The 21477-nt window shown below is 43.1% G+C and overlaps 1 protein-coding gene across 2 annotated transcripts in view; it reads right to left on the bottom strand.

Annotated features, from left to right (window-relative positions):
* Nucleotides 1-21477, bottom strand: part of ZCCHC7 (zinc finger CCHC-type containing 7) — an 86096-nt gene that overhangs the window by 29031 nt on the left and 35588 nt on the right. For both annotated transcript variants that reach the window (XM_005529489.3, XM_088054672.1), the window contains exons 4-5: nucleotides 1748-1791; nucleotides 485-610 (exon numbers count right to left, since the gene is read on the bottom strand). In XM_005529489.3, the coding sequence (XP_005529546.2) occupies nucleotides 485-610; nucleotides 1748-1791 (170 nt within the window). The remainder of the gene's footprint in view (nucleotides 1-484; nucleotides 611-1747; nucleotides 1792-21477) is intronic.

The raw sequence follows: 21477 nt of genomic DNA, 5'->3' as shown, positions 1-21477 counted from the left end.
TCACTTATTTACTAAGGCTGTATTTCTGATTCCACAGAGTCTCCTTGTTGAAAGTACAATTGAAAAATATTTTACACTTAATGACTGTTTTACCATTTGAAAAAAAAAAGATGTTTCTTATGGCACTTGATTTTTTTTTTTTTTTCTCAGTTTACAACCACATGGTTTAGTGGAAGTCGCTCCTGCCCATGGCAGGGGAGTGGAACAAGTTGATCTTTAATGTCTCTTCCAACACAAACCATTCAATATGATTCTATATGATGTAATTCTGCACATTTTTCTTTTATAAAAACAATAAAAGCAATGACATTGCCAAACAGGGGAATAATTTTATACAGTAAACTGATCTGGTGTAAGCTATCCTGCACCTCAGAGCACTGCTTCCAAAAAAGGATAAACCACTGAAATCATGCTTCTAATAGCAAGCACAAAGGTACATTAAGAAAACAGCTGAATGTTCAAGTGATTTAAGTGTTGCATTTACCTTTGGAGTGGGACAGTTCTTGGACAAATGCCCTGGTCTGTCGCAGTTCCTACAAGTAATGTTTTTGTCAGCTGAGTAGTAGCGCATGCCGCTGTGCCTCACGCCCGCATAGTTGGAGATCTGTGCCTGGTGGAACAGAGAGAGAAATGCATTTACCACTTGAGATTCTGTGCTTTGGGAACTGGGAATTAGAAAGGTCACTGCTGGCAGTGATCCAGCAGAAATCTAATGTTTCACATGTACAACTTACGCATCCAGGTTTGGAATGGGTAATTCTGTTACAGAGAAACCTGCATTGTCTGGAAGAAAAGTTCTCATTTAAACTTCTGCTTCAGGACATTCTTTTTCACTATTTAAAACTGCAGTTGTGGAGCTTTCCCTCAATTAGCCAAAATACTTTTACTCACTGTGCTATGTCACGACCAACTGGAATTTTTTTCAGAGCACAAATATAATGAACATCAATTGCAAATGCAAGTTACATACTCCCTTGCACACATTAAGGCAAACTGCTTGGACAAAGTACAATGCTATACAAGTCTGGATGAAATATGCAATTTGCAATTGTAAAGAAAGACATAAAAAGGAAAAAGAAAAAAAAAGAAAAGAGAATCTGGAAACAACTGTCTCTCTTGCAGCGACCTCACACATACTTTATGTGTAGGCAGCCAGAACTGAAAATCCTATCTACAGCCATCATTGCCTAGTACAAACATGACAAGTTTAAAAAAAAAAAAATACATAAAATTTTGGATGAGTGAACAGGAGAGGTATAATTCTTTCCTCGGGGCAAGAATTTCTTAGTGTCACTCGCTTGTATCAGCTGCACTGGACATTGGAAAGAAAAAGGGAGTGAGCTGGACACAGCAGCTGAAGCTCGCTCCTCCTGGATGCTCCAGCACCTCACCTGGCAGCTCTGGGCTGCAGTGTCCTCATGCTGCCCCTGTGCCCAGCCCAGGAAGGCTCCACACCCTGCTGGCTCCCAGAGCTGCCCCAAAACAGATCTGGGGCTCCAAAGAGACCAGGAAGGAAGAACCAATGTCCATCTTGCAGTCTGTGGAAGCACTCCAGCTCTTGGCATCCCTGTCCCTTCCTGCCTCTATGCCAGCCTCTACGCAAGAACTCCTTTCTCCTGTGGGAGGACACTGCTAACTGTCCCACAAAAAAACAACAGAGGGATTTTTCAATCCCATTGACTTTATTCTGCTTGTTAGTAAGCAATAAAATAAAGAATTATAGAAAAATTTGGTTGTCTGTATTTACCTCTAAGTCTTTATGAGAGATGGACCAGTCCACATCAATTTCTCCTGAAAAACAGAAATAGAATTAATTATATTTAATTTATATGAATATTTTTCTATAATATATTCAACACGATGGTTACTGCAGTTACTGAAACGGCTAACAGATTTTGATGTACCAAAGCAGAGAAACTAGTTCCATCTTTGGTAAAGGAAAGCTACTGACCCAGTGGGCACCAAATCTGCCTCACTTGAGTATCAGCACATGTACACCTACTGGGAGGAGTTTTTCTGACACCACATTCTTGTCCTGACCCCTGGGGTTTAAATTCAGGTGGGGATTTAATTACTCCAGAGATATGGGCTCCAAAGGCCCTGACTCCAGCCACTGGAGCCGTCCCTGCCTGCGTTCGTGGGGATGCCCAGCTCCAGCTCCAGTCCAGAGCCTGGGAGCACATGGAACAATAAGTTCCTGCAGAGCACACACTTCTCCTCCTTGCAAATTCACCACGTCTGTGTCTGCAGCCCTGCATCCTGACTGCTGCGTGCCAACACGGCTAGGCATAACCTCAGACACCCAGACTGTAGCTGAGCAAATCTATTTCCAAACAGGGTTTGGTAATGTGCACTAAATCAGGAGGACACACTGAATTACTGACTGTCATGCTATAACCTTCTCACATGCAGCCTTTGGGCTGGCAGGAGTGAAACAAACCAAGAAGGAAATGAAAGGGCAATAAGCTCAAGGAATAGGGATGCAGCTAGAGCTGTTAAAAATTCTGGATGTGAACAGGGCTCAGTGCTCTGGCTGTGCACACACAGCTGTGCTCCACAGCAGCTCCTCACTGCTGCAGGAGGATCCATGTCAGCACAGGTGCTCACCTCACCTGTGCTTTACAGCAAGCATTACAACCTGTGTGTAAATTAATCCTGCATGTTTGCAAACTTTTACATGCAAACTGTCCCATCCTGATCCATCACGACCTATTCCATCTGAATCTGAGGCATCCATGTTACTAACACAAATCACATCATCATCATGATTTACAGACAGCAAAAATTTTTCCACTTTTGATTGTACTATTCATTTCCATTAGAAGGTGGGTGACTACAAATTAAAATTATATCATCTATAATTTTATGTCATTCTGTTTATTTACTGAAAACCTCAGTAATTTTGGCTGAAGTGTGTGATACAGTACTAGGACACAAGGTATGTCACTCAGGTGCCTTAGAGCACACCTGTTTATTGCTGCTCTTCATTCAACAGTCAGGGCTCACACTGCATGTTCTCACCTGAACAACAGCCTGAAGTATTTTTGTTTTTCAACACTTACTCACTGAGACATTGATAATGCATTAACTGGCCAGTTAAAACACCGATGTCAATGACGTCTGAGCCTGAGCTGGGGCACACAAAGTGAATGCCACAGCCAGGACTCCAGCAGCCACCTGCACTGTTACCCCAGCATCGCTGGGGACCACAGGGAGTGAGGATGGGAAAGTGATGCATCCGTGCCCATGGCAGGAGTGAGTTGTGGGTACACTCGAGGGAAAAATCAAGCCTGTTGAGGTCTGATTGTTAAAAGTAAAAAAACACTGTCATATTTGACTGCATTATTTATGGCTTAAATGCCTGTTAAGGAAATTAATTCATAAAGAAAAAGGTATTTGTAATTCAAAGCTCTGCCTTGGCAGTCAGCACCGCAAGTGCTATGTTGCACAGAAATGCACATGCAGAATGGTCACAGATCAAAATTACCAGCGAATTAACTCCTGTTAATCACTAGGCATGTCCTTCCTGAGGGCAAACCAACCAAGTTTCTCTTCTTCACTGTCAAAATCCCCAGCTACACAGGGGAAAACCATGATACAATGATTCAAATACTACTAACACAAGAAGCTAAAAGTGCTCCACTCAGAAAATAAAAAAGAGCTTTAATGCTGAATGAAATATTACAACAAAATCTCCCTTTACGAAATCTGTTTGGTGATCTAAAAGTTAATTCTAATTCACAATAGATTGCATAAGGTTTTGTTTTCACACACAATAAATTCTGCAGACTGAAACACCTAGGGAGAGTTTTGCTTCTGCAACCAAGGTGAAATCCTGCTGTAGAGACACAGAAAAATCTGCAACAATATTTCTCACTGACCACAGTCTTTGGTCTGCCTCTAGATCATGAAATAAATCACAAAACTCTTATTAAATTGACAGATACTTCCCCTTCCTTCTGATTTTGTTTGCTTATTTGGGTGAATGAATGTGTGGCGAAGGCAATCCCGGTGCCCCGTGGGTGGCTCCCGGACACTCCTGCGCTGTCCCGGCTGCTCCACTGGCTCACCCAGCACCACCAGCACCACCTTGGCGTGGCAGGGGAGCCCTAATGCCACATTCTCTGTAGCCTGCAGCCCTCGTCACACAGCTTTGGGCAGGGGCAGCCTCCCCAAGGGCGCAAGGCTGGCTCTGCCCCGGTGGCGGCAGGTGGGCAGCTGGCACCCAAAATCAACACAGAATTGATAAGGGACCACAGCTGGGTTCACCAACCCCGGGCTGCCTGAGGATGATGCTTTCCCACCCCACAGACCACCACCTGAGGCAGCCAGAGCAGTTTTGGGCAGACACATGCCGTGTGCTGGGAGCTCCATCCCTCGCCAAGCTGGGCAGGACACCTGCACCTGATGTCCTCCAAGGCCATTGCCAGCACCACATCAGAGCATTCCACGCTTTTTTTAAGGTGGGCATGTACAAAGAAGGCGGATTTCTGCCTGAAGGGAGGGCTGTGATTGCTTTATTGTTACATTTGCTTTCATTTTATTTTTACTCTTCAGAATACACAGTTCAAAGACTTACTCAAACAATCTCTGATTTCCCCCTTTTTCTATGGAGAAGTTGCACATACAAAACTTACTTAAAGCTTTCTGTGAGTTAAAAAAACCCCCAAGAACATCTTCGATATATTTGTGTTTTTAATCGTCCTCATCTTCATTTGTTAAATGCTATCTCCTTTATAAGGTTATACTAATTTCTACACTAAGTTTTCTATACTAAGATTAAGATAAATACCTGTATAATGATTATATATATCTCTATAGTAAAAAAATACAATAGACTTTACTGTATAAACTTCTTGAATTTATACTTTGAGAAAATGGTGTGGTTAAACTGCAGATCAGGGAAGAAGAGGATGTAAAATATACACCATTTATATGAAAATGGAAGTCTGCACAAGGTTCTCCCTTTATCAAGTACCACATTTTGGCTGTCCTCTGCCCCTGCACAATGGGATGAATGGCAAGCAACAGCTTTGCTTTTATTTAAAGAAAATTTTGAAAGATCATTGAGATTCACATGTATCCTTCCATCAGCATGAAAATGTAAATTTCTGAGCAGCGCGCAGGGTGAAGCCAGATTTAGGACCACTGTTCAATGTGCATTCAAACCTCCCCTCTTTCATCCCAGACAGGGAGAGGAGGGGAGGAGGGAGAAGGAGGACCAGCAGTCAAAACCTGAAATTGCCCGGAGGAACAATCTGTTTCCACGGAACAAAACACTGACTCAGATTAAACAATAAACGGTTCACAAAATTTCCTTATCTGCTGTGCTGTTCCACCAGGGACCCTGGCAGCTGATCAGGCTGCCCTGGCCAGGCAGGGCAGGGCCCTGCTGGGCTTGGGCTGTGTTCCCCCCAAAAATCACACTTGTGTTTCATTCCTCAGGGTTGGGAGAAAACATATCCTTACACAAGCTCTGCCTGTCCTGCAAGGGTTTGTGTCATCACCTTCTTCAACAACAGAGAAGCTGCAGAGCATGGACATCCAAGTTTGAAAATAAAACACTAAATTTCCCAAAAGAGGGCGGCAAGTGGTCATGTCCCCCCCACCTTCTCATTGGAAAATACATGATGAGATGTATTTTATTTTATTTTATTTTATGATCAGCCCAGTGAAACAAGACACTTCAAGCTGTGGCACAATGATACGTGGCCTGAAGGGCAAATACATTTCAAAGCTGGGCTTTAAAAATTGGATTTTGACTGCTAATTAATATAGCATATTACAGAATAGAGAACTCTAATTATATTCTACTGTAAGATCTCTGTGGCAAGGACTGTTTCAGACATACCTCTGAACAGTATTTACCATACCAGGACACAGCTTCTGCTGCTAGTGGAAGAACATTTTAAAATTATAAGCCTTAAAACTCCTAAAAATCACTAGATCTGTAAGAATTTCACCTTGTGACATATTACATGTATCTGAAAATTCCTGATTATGTGTGACCTGAAGTGATTCAAGTCTTACAGTAATGGAGCCTGCTACAATGAGTTTCACATTTTCTGTGCCCACGTAGCCGTTCTCACAAAAGGAAAAGGAATGACAGTGTGCTGGCACAGCAGCCAAGCACTGTCCCAAAACAGAAACTGAGGTGGCCTCCCAGGCTCTGTAAAGCACAGGAATTTGGGTGTCTGTGGACCAGGACACGCTGCACATCTTTCCCTTCTGGCAGAGGTATTCCAGGAGCGTACAGACAAGTGTGTGTGTGCACGGCGCTGTCTGCAAGCCTGTGCACGTTCACCTGAGCAGTGTGTGCATGCAGGACCCCACACCCATCCCACCCCACACTTGGCCTGCTGCAGAGCAGACTCCATGGACAAGAGGCTGGTCCTGCTCGTGCTGGCTGAGGCTCCCGCAGCTCCAGGTCCATCCCGGCAGGGACCCCTCCCCGCAGGACGTGCTGGGGCCAAGGGGCTGCAGCCCCCTCTGCACACCCCAGCTGCTCACAGCAGCCCCTTGCAGGGGAACATCATCAACCTTGGTGTGTTTTTCTTAGATAATTCTAGGGATTTCTCAACATTTCCTTGATAAGAAAGAGATGATTTTCTTAAAAACAAAACACCTGCTGTTTAATGGAATACCTGTCAATATCTTTTTAAGACAGCTTAAAAGAGATCCATAACTCCCACAGGGAAATCAGTCAATGGAATTGTTGACAGAAGTTCAATTTGAGGCATTTTCTCAAGGCAAAAAAAGGCCCTCTTACCTCTCCTCTTCATACCTAAAATTATGTATGTGCCAGTAACGCGCACATTTTGGCAGTAGAGAAATCCCTGTAATGCTTTATCTTTAGCAACCTTTATCTGTGCCATTTTTGAAAAGCATCACAAAATCCAAGAAACAATACTCAACCCATTTTGAAATGAATTAAAATGTAAGCAGTTGACTGATGCAAAGGCAGAGGTGGCCAGAAGCAAACCCGAGTTCAAACAGGAAAAGAAACTCACACACCTCTGAGCAGCCCTGCAAAAGTGGGAAACCACACCCCCCTAGGAGCTGTGAAAGTTACTTTAAACAAACTTCAGCAGCTACGACCCGTGGGGAAGACTTAACCATCACTGCCAGAGAGGAAAGGTCTGGCAGTTGGGGTGCTCTAACCCCCCAGCAGCGTGTCTGAGCTGGGGTGGCCACTCCAGGGACACCACAGACAGCGGAGCACATCACAGATGAGTTAAGACCACCTAACCTGGCAGAGACATACTTTTGGTGTTAAACAGACATTAATAAATACAGATATGACTGCAGCATTGTGCATCCTGCCGTCCTAACAGGAGTCAGGTCCCTGATACCACATTTTGGCCCTGTACCCCATTTCTGTGTCAAAGAGCCTCTCCAGTGACCCCTCCTGCACCCCCACACGTGTGCCCTTCTGTGTCTCCCTCAGCTCCATTTATTCCAGCAGCTCTGTCTGCCTAAAGCGCCTCAGGTACCGAGTGGGAATAAAAATGTGCAGTGAACAAAGCAAAAGACAATTCTGCAAATCATATTTTTGTGGAATACACGTACCACCAAACTGCTGAAATGCAGGGACACATGCTAAACATGAACACGTAGGGTGCCCTTTCCATTATGTAAGTATGCATAATTTCCTGTCTGTTTTCTGTCTGTGCTGTAACACTGCTTCCTTCAGCACTGGCCACTGCTGGCCATGTTAATTCACAAAACTCAGCGGCTCATGATTTTCAAAGCTTAGCGCAACATTTGCAGAACAAAGTAGGTTTTTCTCTCTTTTTGGTGGGTACAAGTATGGGGACCACAGGAACAGTTAAATTCATGGCATGGTTGGTCTACCACACAGTCGGGGGAATTCTTTAAATAGAGCCTGTCACTCTCTTTGCCCATCAATGGGATTTCCTTCTCAAACTGCTGATTCGTTCAGGTACACAACAGAGGAAATTTCAGTTAACCTTTGTTTCACCCCGGGGAAAAATCTGTCTGAAAAGTATAAAGTGAATAGATTAAAAAAAAAAAAAAAAAAAAAGAAAAAAAGAAAGAAAAGCTGCAGGGTTATTCTTCCTAGTGTTCACAGCAGTCAAACTTAAACAGAGAAAAGGAGGCAAACATGAACATTTTATTCCCACCAGAGAATAAGGTATAATATATGATTTAGAAATCCCATTGTCTATACTGTGATTTCTAATTTAGAGAAGGAAAGGCTGAACACAAATCTATTGTTCTCATTGGGTGCACCAAGATTTCACTTTTTGACTATTTTCTATATTGACTGAAAAGGGAATAATACTTTACTTTGAAGAGAAACCCTTTTTAGCTATTTGATTGAGTTGTCTGAAATACCTTGTAGATTCCAGCAATCCTTGGTGAAGACAAAAATAATAAATGCTAACTCAGAATTACATGTGAGAAAATGAAACCAAGGATAAAGCCAAAACTACAGTAATGAAATAAAGGGAAATTTCAGGACATGTTAGTGCCAGAAAAAGTCTTAGACTCGTCTAAATTAATCACAGAACCACCCATCTTGAGATACAATTTTAATTTCAAAACAGGAAAAATAATTTTTGTTTCCTAGTGTCATTCATCTGCCAAGGTGTCTGCAGCATTTGCTGTGGTAGCACACTGAGCTAGTGCAGACCGATGCCCAGCAAGCCTCTCCAGAACGCACAGACGGACAGACGGACATGGAGCTCGGGAGCACGGCCAGGGCATGCAGGGCTGTGAGGTCTGTGAGGCCTGAGCTCCAGCAGCAGGGATATCTTGAGGTGCCTTGTGGGATCAATAGGTTGCCAGGAATTGATTCAGCGTCACTGAGACTATTTCTACGTTGAAGTGATTGCGATTTTGTCAGGGCTGCACAACCCTTCACTAGGCAGGTGATGGTGGGGGCCAGGGCTCCACAGCCATGGGGAACCTTCACCTCTTAATCAGCTCGTGGAGAGGGGTGTCTGTGGCAGTGTCACTGTCTCATCTGGCTGCTGGAGCCTGCCAGCCCAGCCCAGCACACACACCACTCTGGGGATTGTAGGGATCCTCCACAGCTGCATACAGCGGTGCTCGCTCAGCTGCTGAGACAGAGCCTGAGACAGACCCTGCTTCACTCCTCACCATTTACAAAGATCAGCAATTGTGTCTCCTCTGCCAACATGGTGCATCTTTTTTCACCAATACAAAATGGATGAAATATAAATATAAATAAAAAAGAGACAACAACGTCCACAGAACCTTGCTCTTGTGGTGTCAGATCTGCCAAAGTCCCTGTGGCTAAAAGAAGCCCTGTAAGGCATGTGCCAACAATGTGATGTGTCTCCCTGCAATGAAATCCAGATTTAAAGCTTCTTGGAAATTAATTGCTTCTTGGAAATTCAATGCTTCAGTTGAATCACAAACCTAAAACCATTCACCAGTAGCTGCATCCTGGAGAAACAGCACAGCTCTCTTGATGCTGCCATAAACAATAAAATAGGGAAATAATCCCTGAGTTGGAATAATGTTGATGTAGATAAATATCTGAAATTTGTCAAGCTTAATTTGGGATCCTAACTTTTTCTCTGAAATTCCCAAAATCTTTAACCCAGGAAAAAATAAATCACATTTCAATGCAGGCTGAGTGCCAGTCTTTGGGTATGGGCCAGAATTTTGGTTCAACTTTCCTTCATGCTGATAAATGGCCCATTGGGCAAAGGCAAATGAAATCATCCCAGCTCTGGTGATTCCTTCCCATCCTCATACTCAGACCAGGCTCCCACAAACAGCTCTTGGAAGACGAAGAGGACCACCACAGGGTGCCTGGGAAGAGACAGACCCAAAACAGCTCTCATCTCAGCACTTTCATCTTTTCCTGGGAGGACTCGAATGAACTCCAGACAAAAGGACTCCCCAAGAGCCTGGTCAGAGTCAGGATGTGGGAAATTGCATTACTCTGAGAGCAGAACTGCAGTTTGAGCTGATGCCAGTACGGAGACATGGAGTGGGTAAAATTCCTAGTTTTCCATTTTGGTCCTCATGATGATAGCAACAGAACTCATAAGCAGGAGGTTCTTCAAAAATATTCATTCTGAACAGAATACTTCTCCAATTTGGGTAACAGAAATGAACACCACCTCCTAGATTTGCTATCAATCCATTTGAAGAAATCTTCCCACCTGCCATGCACCCTGGTGCCCCTGCACATTAAAGGCTTCCTGAGACTTGAGCTTCCCAAGTAAAAAGAGGAGTGATGCAGTGACACAGCACTCCTGAAAGTGATTAGAAATGAGATGCTGATGCATCTGAGGATATGCAACAGCACAGATGCTCTGTGAGAAGAAAGCTCCTGCTTAAGCCCTCTGCTCTCATTTGGTCTACCTGGGCTTTTATGACCTTATGACTACCACAGGCAGATCCTTTAGTCCATACCTGAAGCACTTCTACAGCAGGAAGAGTTTGAAAGATCTTCTCAACACCTTGGTCATGGCTTGTAAAGCATGTACCAAGATGGTGCAGTTTGTCTTCCAAGAGTCACCACACAAAGCTGCCATGAAGGACTGCAGATATTTGGAACATAACAGCACCTAAGAGCACTAGCTAGCATCCAGCGCCTGAAGGTCACACGTCTTGAGACTGGTCACATGTTGGGCTCTGCAGAGTGGAGATTGTAACGTGGCAAAGAATGAGAAAATACATAATGTCCTTTTCCATTGCAGTGCTAATTTTTTGGTGTTTGTTTCACATGACAAATACATTCTGTAATTTGGAACAGAAAACAACTGGAATGGACATCTCAACATCAGCCTTCTGTTCACAACAGAAAACAGTTTTTCAGAAAAATTCTGTACTTAAGAGGTACAATTTTGAGGTGATGAAAAATGAAGTGGCCTTGCCAAAGAACTGCTAAATCTCACTGGCTACAACAGTTCTGTTGCAACAAGGACCATAGCAGAAAAGATGTCACTCTCCTTCCTTCTCTTTTCAAAGAAAAGTGGAAAAAAGGAAATGTTCTCTCTATAATCAGCAAATAACAACTCCCAGTGAGAGAATTCAGTCTTTGCTTGTTTAAAAATCTTTCAATGCTGCAATTTATCTCAGATTTTATCTCACACAAAATGAATCTGAGACCCCAATTTCATGTGTGTTTCCCATGCACACTGGTGCAGCAGTCTCAGCAGTGGGGTGCAGACGCTCCAGAAGCAGGGAGGGCATTCCATTGCAGCATGGGAAGAAGATGCTTTTTTTACCATTAAGTAATAACACAAAACAGTTTTTAAAAATAATGTATACTTGATCTCTGTCTCATTATGTTTTACTTTCTATTTTGTGCATGCCATATAACTGCAATTAAGACTTCAATGGTGGGCTCAAAAGCACCTCCTGTGATGCTAAAGACATAGTTTTTATACTTTGATAATTTATCTCTGTGGTTTTGGTTTCTTTTCTGTTTGTTTGTTAGGCATTTTTGTCTTTCTTTTTTTTTCTTTTTTTTTCCATATACAGATTCCACAGCAATAGGAAAATCCTTCTCACCGCTACCAAAAACAATTTGTATTTTAAGTACGGTGTTGTAATGAACAAAACTTTCTTTCACATCTACTAAATTTAGGTTCTCTAACAATATGAGTTTTTCCTACAGCTGAGGAGCTTGCAGGAGGTCCCTGCACCTCTTGCCCAGGTGCTGCCAGGCAGGAGGCCAGGAGGGATGTGATCAGCACCACATCAATCCCCGTGGGAGCTGCTCAAGCGTTTTCACAGCCTGTGATGTGCCCGAGACACAGAACAGAGCACAGCGACTAGGAAAGCTCCCAAGTCTATACTTGATTTTAAGCATTTGAGTTCAGAGAATTTAGCAAGCCTTTACTGAAAATTAATTGGATAACAGCAGTACTGCACAGTTTACCTGCATTTAATTAGTTTTAAAACAGCACTTAGGACATTTAATGTCACTTCCTCCAGACGTAAGTATAAATGGAAGGTATATTATATGCTAGCTCTTCCTACCTAAATTCAGATATGCAAGCCTCAACTTCTTGCTGTTCTAGTAGGAAAATATTATGCACTTCATTTTTATATTTTTTTTCATTTATTTTATTATGTTTTGCTTGATTAAAGCTTCTTTTTTGTTTCAATGTTGATTTATAAACAGAAGTATTCTTTAAAATATGCAGTTATTTAATTCAGGTCACTTACTTCATGTGACTGAGCTGAAGTGAACACGAAATATTTGTATTAGTCTAAGTAAGCTGATGCACATCAAAAGCTGTGATTTAAGTCACTCCTTTCTGATAAAGAGTCAACCATCTGAACAGTTTTGCCCATGTACCTCAGGTGAAAGTCTCCTACGCTGCAGCAGAACCATGGTTCTACTGCACAACTGACTAAATATAGTTTCTGTATCACAAATCTGGGCAGTAACTCCTGAAATCTGAGATTCAGGTTTTCCCCCTTGATCTGGACAAGAGGAAGGGATGTCTGAATCCATGACTGAAGGGCTGGTTGTAAAGCAGATCCTGCTTCTACCTAGCAACACCAGGAAAAAAACAACCAGTCCTATCACTGAAAAAAACCACCAAGGCCTCATTTAAAATGTGCAATCAACCAAATTTCCTGAGCAGGGTGGTAGCTTGTCAGTCCTTTAAACAAATAATGTAGACACTCTCTCTAACTCACACCATCTTTCAGTTGGCTGTGTGCAGGGAGGAGGGAGACAGGAAAAGCAGTGGAACACAAGAGGGATGTTCTGAGCCTGTGGCCAGGGCACAGGAGCCACCACAGCTCACAAGGACCAGTCCTGTCCCTAAAGTCTTGACCAGCTGGGAAGGGGGAACACAGAGCTAGTGCCAGCAGAGACAGCCCTGAGGGGAGCTGGCACCATTTCTCACTAAACATCAGAAAAGACTGTCTGCGAAGGAGGAGCAGGAGGAGGAGGAGGAGGCTGGAACACCCCACATCACCCTCCTGCTGACAGCTGGTCCCTGTCTGTGGGTGGCAGTGGGACCAGGGTGCAAGGGGTGGCACTGAGGTGGCCCCAAGGCTGTCCAAAGACCAGTTGTGACCTGCTGGGCAGGTCCCGACAGTGGGACAATGCCACTGTCTGTGGGCATTGTCTGTGGGCTCACCAAGCACTGCTACCAGAGACTGCACCAGTTTTGGGGTGCCAGATCCAGCCCCGGATGTCACCTGAGCCTGAAGGAAGCCACACCTGCTGGGCCAGCACTGGCTGTCTTGGTGAGGAGCAGCATTTCAGCCTCACAGGAATGTGCCAGCACACACACCCAGTTCTGTCTGCTGTGAGCTGCCATAAGGGATGGCTTTGGTGCCAAGCCCGTGTGGTTTAGGAAAAAAAATCAAAATATTTACTACCAATTAAAAACCAGAGCTACAGATTTCTCCCCATATATTTACCTTCTTAATTCAGGGCAAAACCAGAATCAAGAAACTCCCAAAGTGTTATGAATTGTGGGTGGCAGTAAGGGCATCTGCTGAGTACAACCTCAAAGATTTTATCTCAAGTGCTTGATGAAAATAAAAAATTGCTCGGATGCTCAAGTTTGCATCTCCTTTTGCCGTTAGTGATTCAGATGATTCGGTATGACTAAAATCAGGTGTGTATTTTGCATATACTACACAAGTCTTAAAATCAGATATTAATTTTTTTAAAAATGTGGAGAAAGTACATTTGAGATGCATTATTTCTACACTTGCTTTCATTTACGTCTGTGTTTGTATAAGATCAACAAACTTGACAATGCACTAGGAAAGATGTGATTACATTATTATTATTTTTTTAACAGAGGTGCAGACAGAAGCATAAAGGAAAGAAAAACAATGCAATTTTTTACCCAGCAGATCTTCAAATGGTTTTAAAAAATGAAAAAGAGGTATAAACACAAAAAGCCACCTACTCAACATAAATGCAGGCAAGTAAACACACTATTTGAAGCAAACATATTACATCACTCACCAGCAACATTCAAAATCTGGAGAACAAGTGGGCCAACTATTTAATCCGAGAAAGGAATGCACAGCTAGCCTCCCTCCTTGGAATTATAAAGAATGATAAATTCACTGGTTGCCTGAAAAGAATGTATCTCAGGAGCTGTAGAAACACTGATTTCCGTTTTTGCCATTGTCTCTGACAACATGCTCTTTGAATTACACACCTGCCTCCAGCCTTCATTATTTCTGTTTCATTACAATGAAGATTATACTTTTGACTTCCAAGGCTGCTTGCTTTGACAAAGCCCTGCAAAACCTCCCTTTCCTTTGCAATCTGACAGTGCCATAACAAAAACCACAAACAATTCTGCCACAAAGAGGGTGTTTTACCCATAGCACCCTACCCTGCCACCACACAAAAAAGGAATGCCGTGGGAAATCCAGGTGTCATCACTGCAGGAACCACCACTGTCACTGATATCAACAGGAGCACTCAGACTGCAGCACCTCAGTGACCTAAGCAGGGAAAAACAAGTGGAGAATGGGAGCTGCTTAATCGTAGAAAATATTTACACTGGTAAAAATGTCCAGAAGTGCTGAAATATCCAAAATAATCACATTTTAATTCAAATATTCAACTTTTTAATGAAATTTGGGTCATATGGTAGCCTATGTGGGGACTCCCTGCATGACTAACATCACACAAATGCCATCACTGTGATGCTTCCATGTGGCCCTGTGGCACATGGCACAGGCAGTGCTCTGGAGGTGACTAATGGGGACAGAAGGACAATGACACTGCAAAGGCTGGGCTGTGATCCCCTGGGTCTGATCCCCTGTGCCCATCACCCTCTGGCCTACAGTGAGGCCTGGCTGGCACCCACTGACAGTGGAGGTGCTCTTGGTGTGCAGGTGCTGGCAGGTGGCACAGCTGGCTCTGCACTGGATGCTGTATGGCACAGCTGGCTCTGCATCTGCCCCTCCCAAGGTACCAGGTACCCTGGACTGCACCCAGGGCAGCTCTCTGTGGCCACTGCTGCTGATGGCACATGCTGAGGGATAGCTGCTGGGCACCAGCCACTTTGCAGTGCTCACCTCCTTGGGCTTTTACTCAAGGCTTCTCCTTGTATTTGCGCTTTCAAACACTATTTCACCTGAGTTACAATTGCCAGCACCTATGGCTTCAACAAAAAATCAGTAATGCTGTTGCTGTTTAAAAAGAAAAGCAGCACTCAACTATTTTGTCAGGAACACATTTTACCTGCTGTGTTGTGCCACTTGGTCAGACCAAAGAAGGTAGGTACCATGGCAAACCCCTGGGGTTCTTCTGGACACAGCTTCCAAAAGCTTTTGCACATTCCTGCAGTCTTTATTCATGTTGAATTAAAATTGCTCCTTTTTTTCCCTCTTCTTTTTTTTTTTTTTTATTTTTTTATTTTTTTAAATTTTTTATTCAGCTATTCATGCACTCAGACAAATGTTAAAAAATTAAGTTTCTGTAAACACAGTATTATCTTAATAAGTTCAAATATTATTAGACTATTCCCTGGGGGAAGAAAAGCAATATATTCCAAAGCAAGTGGCTGTATATTTTGCAGAAGGTGGCTACTCTGAAATTAAGAAATGCAAATGATTCCACAGTTTATGTGCCTCAAAGTAAAAAAACTGATATTAAATTTTAAAAAGGTAGCATGAAACACTGCTGCTTACGCCAGAGATCGGGAGGATGCCAAGGGACCCAGAGCAATCCCGGGTCTGGGGTTTTCAATGGCACAGACTAGTGATCACAGGATGCTGGTGATACTCTCCAGTTACCCCTGGCAACCCTTCTCAACTGTAACGATGCTGCCCCACAATAGCTTTCACTGGGCAGCTTTCTCTTCACTTAGCTGAATGCTCTGGGACCATCTGTGTCGGAAAGCATAAAAGGCCAGCCTGCCTGTGGGCCCGTCACTCTGAACACCACCTCTCTGACCCCGATTAAATACAACTTTCAATCCCTTTTGTCCTCCCTGTTGACTTCTCCTATTAAGGGAGCCCTTTGACAAAGAAAGCGGAAGAGTGGACTAAGTGCCCCCAAGAAAGGTGATGTCTGATACTGCTCAACACAAGGATTAGCAAGCCAATACATAACAAAAGCAAGTTTGGGGGAGGGGTAAAGAGGAAAAGAAAAAAATGGTTTTATACAGGTCTTTGACTAATTCAGTAGGTACACAGTTCAACAAATAGCTATACAAGAGGCCTGCTCCCAAAGAAACAACTACCAGGGAACAATAAATCGAGGAGATACCTTTCAGCATGGTGACGCAAGGCCGTGACATTGACAGGAGCAGTGGATGTGCCATTTCCTACCTATGGGCTTTTAAACTGCATGGGGTCATGGGGAGAGGTGCCAAGAACACTCAAGAAGTTGCTTTAAGGACAGACCTTTTCCTACAGAAAGGTCTTGTAAAATATCCTAACTTGGGTCATTTGAGGTAACTGAAATGGGAGTGGGCAACAAAAGCATGAAGAACAGGAACAACAGTGGCTGGAGAAAATCTAAATACTTGCGCGTCAGAGCTGATTGTTCCCAAAGGAATGTACTAAAAACTATCTGCCTTTTGGAACATGCTTTGTCCAAAAGAAGACCTAAAACTCTGCCATGCAGGCTTGCAGTAGCCATGGGGTATTCTAATACAGCAAAGCCTCTGGCACTGAAACCAACAGTCAGCACTGGGGACACGAGCAGGGGGAAGAGCAGACCCTCGCCTGACCTCTGCAGAGGGAACCAGCTCCTGGCACAGCCACCAGGATGGATGGGCAGGAGACTCCTGTGCCCCCAGAGACAGAGCACAACACATCCCAGGGCATTTCTCCAAGGTCTGGGGCAGTTGTAATGATGTGATTGTCACAAAGAAAAGTCAGGAAGCACCTGGGTGCAGGAGATATCTGCACTGGAAAACCTGAGCCAAACAGAAGGTACTTCCTTAGAGCAAAGCAGCAGCAGCAGGGAGGATTGGGGATTTTATTTCCATGAAAAAAAGATACTGAAACAGTAGAAGTGATGGGAAGAGAGACAATAAATGGAAATCTATATACAAAGCAAACCTTAACAGAACCCCAATGAGTCTGGGGTGTTTTTAATGCCAGCAGGAATTAGGCCAGGGATGAAAGCAGATCAGGTTGCCCTCATGTCAAAAAAAGGAAAATCTACCCAGGTTTCCTGTTTAGAATATGCTCTCTGTACCATCATAAAACACAAACCCACTTCTAAATAGAGGTTATAATTGTGTTTGTGTTAGAAAGAGCTATGTGAGACCCAGGGAATGACCAGCAGTGCTGACCATCACCCAGCAAGCAGTGCCTGTAGCTCCAGAGACGGTTCTGGACCCCTCCTCAGCCATCAGGCTTTTACTGACAGCTTTATTACCATGAACTATCTGCCTTTTACATGTTCTTTTGAAATTTAATGTTTTATTTGGCACAGTCAATTTAGACTACAGATGCATTTCCTTCTTCCTCTTTCTGTCTTTTTTTGAAAGGGGGGCAAAAGACATCAGGAAAGTTCCCAAATGGGTGCCACTGAAAATTAGTATTTCTCTATGGACTCTGGAAAGTAATAGATGGGAACCTATTTCTAATAGTTTTACTTTCTGTGTTATCTGGAGAAAAACAGATTCATACATACAAAGTGGACTGTTTCAGAAGATAGTGCTGTGAAAAATGAAAGGCTGTTCCAAAGTAAAAAGTGATTATTTCAGAAGAAATGAGAAGCTCCAATGTCAACCCTACTGCCTGAATCAGCAAAAAATCAAAGCTCTGCATAGAATAGGAAATTGGAGATTTTACCTAAATTTACATTTCTTTCTGCTGAGCACATTTTTGCTTCAACGTGAAAGAACTTCTTAGAGACACTCCTAGTTTCAGACATTGCTTTTTGCTACGGTGTTGTAAAATGCTGCTGCCTGGGACCGGAATTCCATTAGTACAATTGGAAGAATTTATGTATGAATGCTAGATATGAGCCACAACAGCCATGGATAACATCATGTAAATGAATTATTTTTTTTTTTTCTAAAATGAGATCTCCTCAGTCATATTGACAATTGTCCAACAGAAAACCCAAAGCCATATAAACTAAAAAATTGCAGTTTCTGCTGGCAGTATCCATCAGAAACATTGGCAAAATATTCCCATATATATCTTTGACATTCAGTGCACTACTACAATAAATCAGGAAAAACTAACTCTAAAAATGTCATCCTAAAGCACTGTACTGTTATTAAAACCTAAGTGATACATAACATTTGCACTCTATATATGCATCATCATAATTACACAAGCAAAAACCACAGTTCTGATATCATAATGTACCTAAAAGAGGCTTTTTCTCAACACTATACTCACCATCCTAAGCCTCCAAAAACCTGAACTGCAAAATGTAAAACTGACTCTGTAAGACATGAAATATTCAAAAACAAAGGTCAAGAGGTGAGGCAATGTCATCTGGCCTTACGAACCCAGCCCTTTGAAAATAAACCTTTTTTTTAAAGAAACTTGTTTTTGCTGATAAGCATTCCTGAATTATCTGTGGGCATCTGGAAGACACAGCAGATCACATGGGACATTGCCACGGGGAAGAGCTGGCTGTCTGAATCACGTGGGACTGCCTTGGCATGTGAGCCACTGCTCCCTTGCATGAACCAACCCAGCAATCCTTCTGGACAGAGAACACACTCACATTACACTTTGTTGAACAGATAAGTAATTTGCAGAAAATACTGTTGTATGAACTGCTGATTCACCCACAGCAAATACCCACAGCGGAATCTTCAACTACAGGCATGAAACCTAGGTTTGCCAAGACCTCATAAAAACTCAATGAATAACCATCTTACAGCTCAATCAAAATTAATCTGCTCTGTATTTCCTTCTTTACTTTGGCACCATGTATATTAAATGTGTATGATGACCTCCAGATCAGGGCTTTCTACCAGCCCTTTTTGCACTTTTACCAGAGCACAGGTCACCAGTGTCTGCAAAGCAGATGCACAATTCAAAAGGGAAGTCCCAGGGAAAAAGCAAAGACACTGCTGCAAGAGATGAGTGGAAGAAACATGCACAAAATAGTCAGAACCGTGAAAAATACAGTAGCACCAGAGGTGCTGAAAGCACTGTTCCTGATTGCTGCCATCAGAAGTGTTGCATTTTGTCAGTGAACGACCTGGCTGCAGTTTTAACTCCAATTCACACTGCTTTAACCCCACACACAAGCCAATGTATTCCATCATGCCTAATGTAGAAAAAAAATAGCATGAAACTCAACAGACATATATAAAATTGCCAGCAACACGTTTTTCTTAGGACAGTATACTCATCTTTTTGGACATAATTTGTATCCAAACAATATGAACTCAAATAGTATTAAATACTCTCTTTATATCACTCTTTCACGATTACCACCCTGGGGATTCCAGAACCTCCTCAGGAAGGTTTGGGCAAGGGAGAGGTGAAGAGGCAGATTTAGTGGCATAGGATGGACTTCAGCAGGGAAAGGAAGGGATGTCAGCAGCCCTGCAGTGGCTCCAGCAGCACCTCTCTGGCTGTGAAGGACACAGAGAGCGTGGCAGGACCTCTGCTCCTCTCTCGTGCCATGGAACTCCAGCCTGCCACACCACGGAGAGCAGGGCTGAGCCAGGAGCACTGTGAGGGGCTTGGAGAGACACCAAACACTGGAACCACTGCACACGAAGGGAGAGCAGTGGAGCCCAAGCTGTATTTAAATATTGAATTTGGTATTTAATTGAGTAATTAAATACCTAACTAATTTATCCATAGGCAGCAGAGGATGAGCAGCCTGGGGAAGAGACACAGCAGCACTGACCCTTGAGTCACCAAGCTGCAGGTGACACAGGAGGACACCAGAGGTAGGAGCAGATCCTTGCTCCTCTGTGGATGGAGCCACAGCAATGCATCACCAGCTCACAGCTGAGCTTGGTCAAGGGAAAATGACATGCTTCATGAATAGAGACAGGAAAGAAAACCCAAACCAACCCCAAAATCCAGTTGTGTCCTCAGTCCATGATATCTGAATTCAGTGAGTGGGACTTTCCTCCACCTTCTTGTCTTGCAGCCTTGGAAACTCCAAGTACTCTTTCCCAACCTGTTCAGCCGAGCTCACTTGTCACGTCTCGCTCCAGAGTGAACTCATGCAGGACAAGCCACATCTCACAGGGTGGCCATGGTGCCTGGGAACTGTGAGGAGACTGAGTACAGGAGAGGCTCCATCACACACAACACATTCCAGCAGCTTGACTGTCAATGTACCAGGGTTAAGATTTCCAGGATTAGGCAAAAGCAGACACGAAAGGCATTTTTATGGATGCAAAATTTCCTTTTTCAGTTGAATTTTCATACAGTTTAGTTCTCTGCATGAGAAGGATATCTGACAGGAATTTGTTTCCATGACACACATGTCGTATCAGGAGAGACAGGCACAGAGGAGTTACCTGTGATCTGTCTGGGGACAATGCTGGATGGAGAGAACAGCCTGAGCAAGCACGTGCAGGGCTCACAATCAGTATGTTTTTCTACCCACCTCTTTTAAAGGTAAGTCTGCACTGCTCAAGCCTTCCAGCAAGAACCAGTGGTGCTACCTGTGTCACCAGTCACAAAGCCTCTGGTGCCGGTGCTTCACAGCTGACGCTGCTTTTGCTGGTCCCCACAGCAGATTTATCTCTGTGCCCTTTATTCCCACTTACTCTTATCATGACACACGCTGGAAAGAAAAGACACCAGTGTAACACAATTCAGACACTTTAAACTTTTCTCTCAACTGTTTCTGAAACATATCAGTTCCATTCAGGCTTAGAAAAGGAGCTTCAGTATGAGGTGAGGCATGTCTTTTGTCAGCACCCCGTCTGCTCCCTGTGGCCTCGTAAACAAGCTGCTTTCTTTAGAAATACAGCAGACCTCCAATTTAAATTTATGGAAAGGCTGAACCAGAGAAGCCCACACTCAAATAATTTTAATAACCTATTAAGTTGAGACTTCAGATTCATTTTATAACTGTGTTCCTCAGGGAACTGCACTATCTGGATAAAGATAGAGTTTTTTCTCTTTTAAAGATAAATAGCATCATTAATCTGCAACATTTCTTTTCTATTATCTTTCAAAATGAGGAGTTATTTTGTTCTGATCTTGAGGTAATTAGCCTTCATTCACTAGCCAGAAAATGTCTGTGTTCTGAAAATTAAAAATGTGTCATTAAGTGGAATTTACCATAATGTCATTTATCTTTATATAGTTCATCAGTGACAGCAATGGGCCTGGGAATCCATCAGCTTTTACCGAGGAAGCATTAAAACAAATTGAAAAACAGAATAATCCCAGGCACTCTTTAACACAGTCAAAGCCATTTGGGTAATTAAATAGTGGTATTTAAAGTTTTAATTTAGATTTTCCTCTCTGTTCATCAGCAGTCAAATGAGATGTTCATATTCATAACTGTTTGTAATAAAGGGTTTCATAAAGCAAACAGAATATCAATGCTGTTAAAATTAAAGA

Source organism: Pseudopodoces humilis, chromosome 4, assembly GCF_049639895.1.
Source record: "Pseudopodoces humilis isolate 2021_Gansu_Grassland_sample_001 chromosome 4, ASM4963989v1, whole genome shotgun sequence".
Classification (NCBI taxonomy): domain Eukaryota; kingdom Metazoa; phylum Chordata; class Aves; order Passeriformes; family Paridae; genus Pseudopodoces; species Pseudopodoces humilis.
This window is presented reverse-complemented; position numbering and strand designations above follow the sequence as displayed.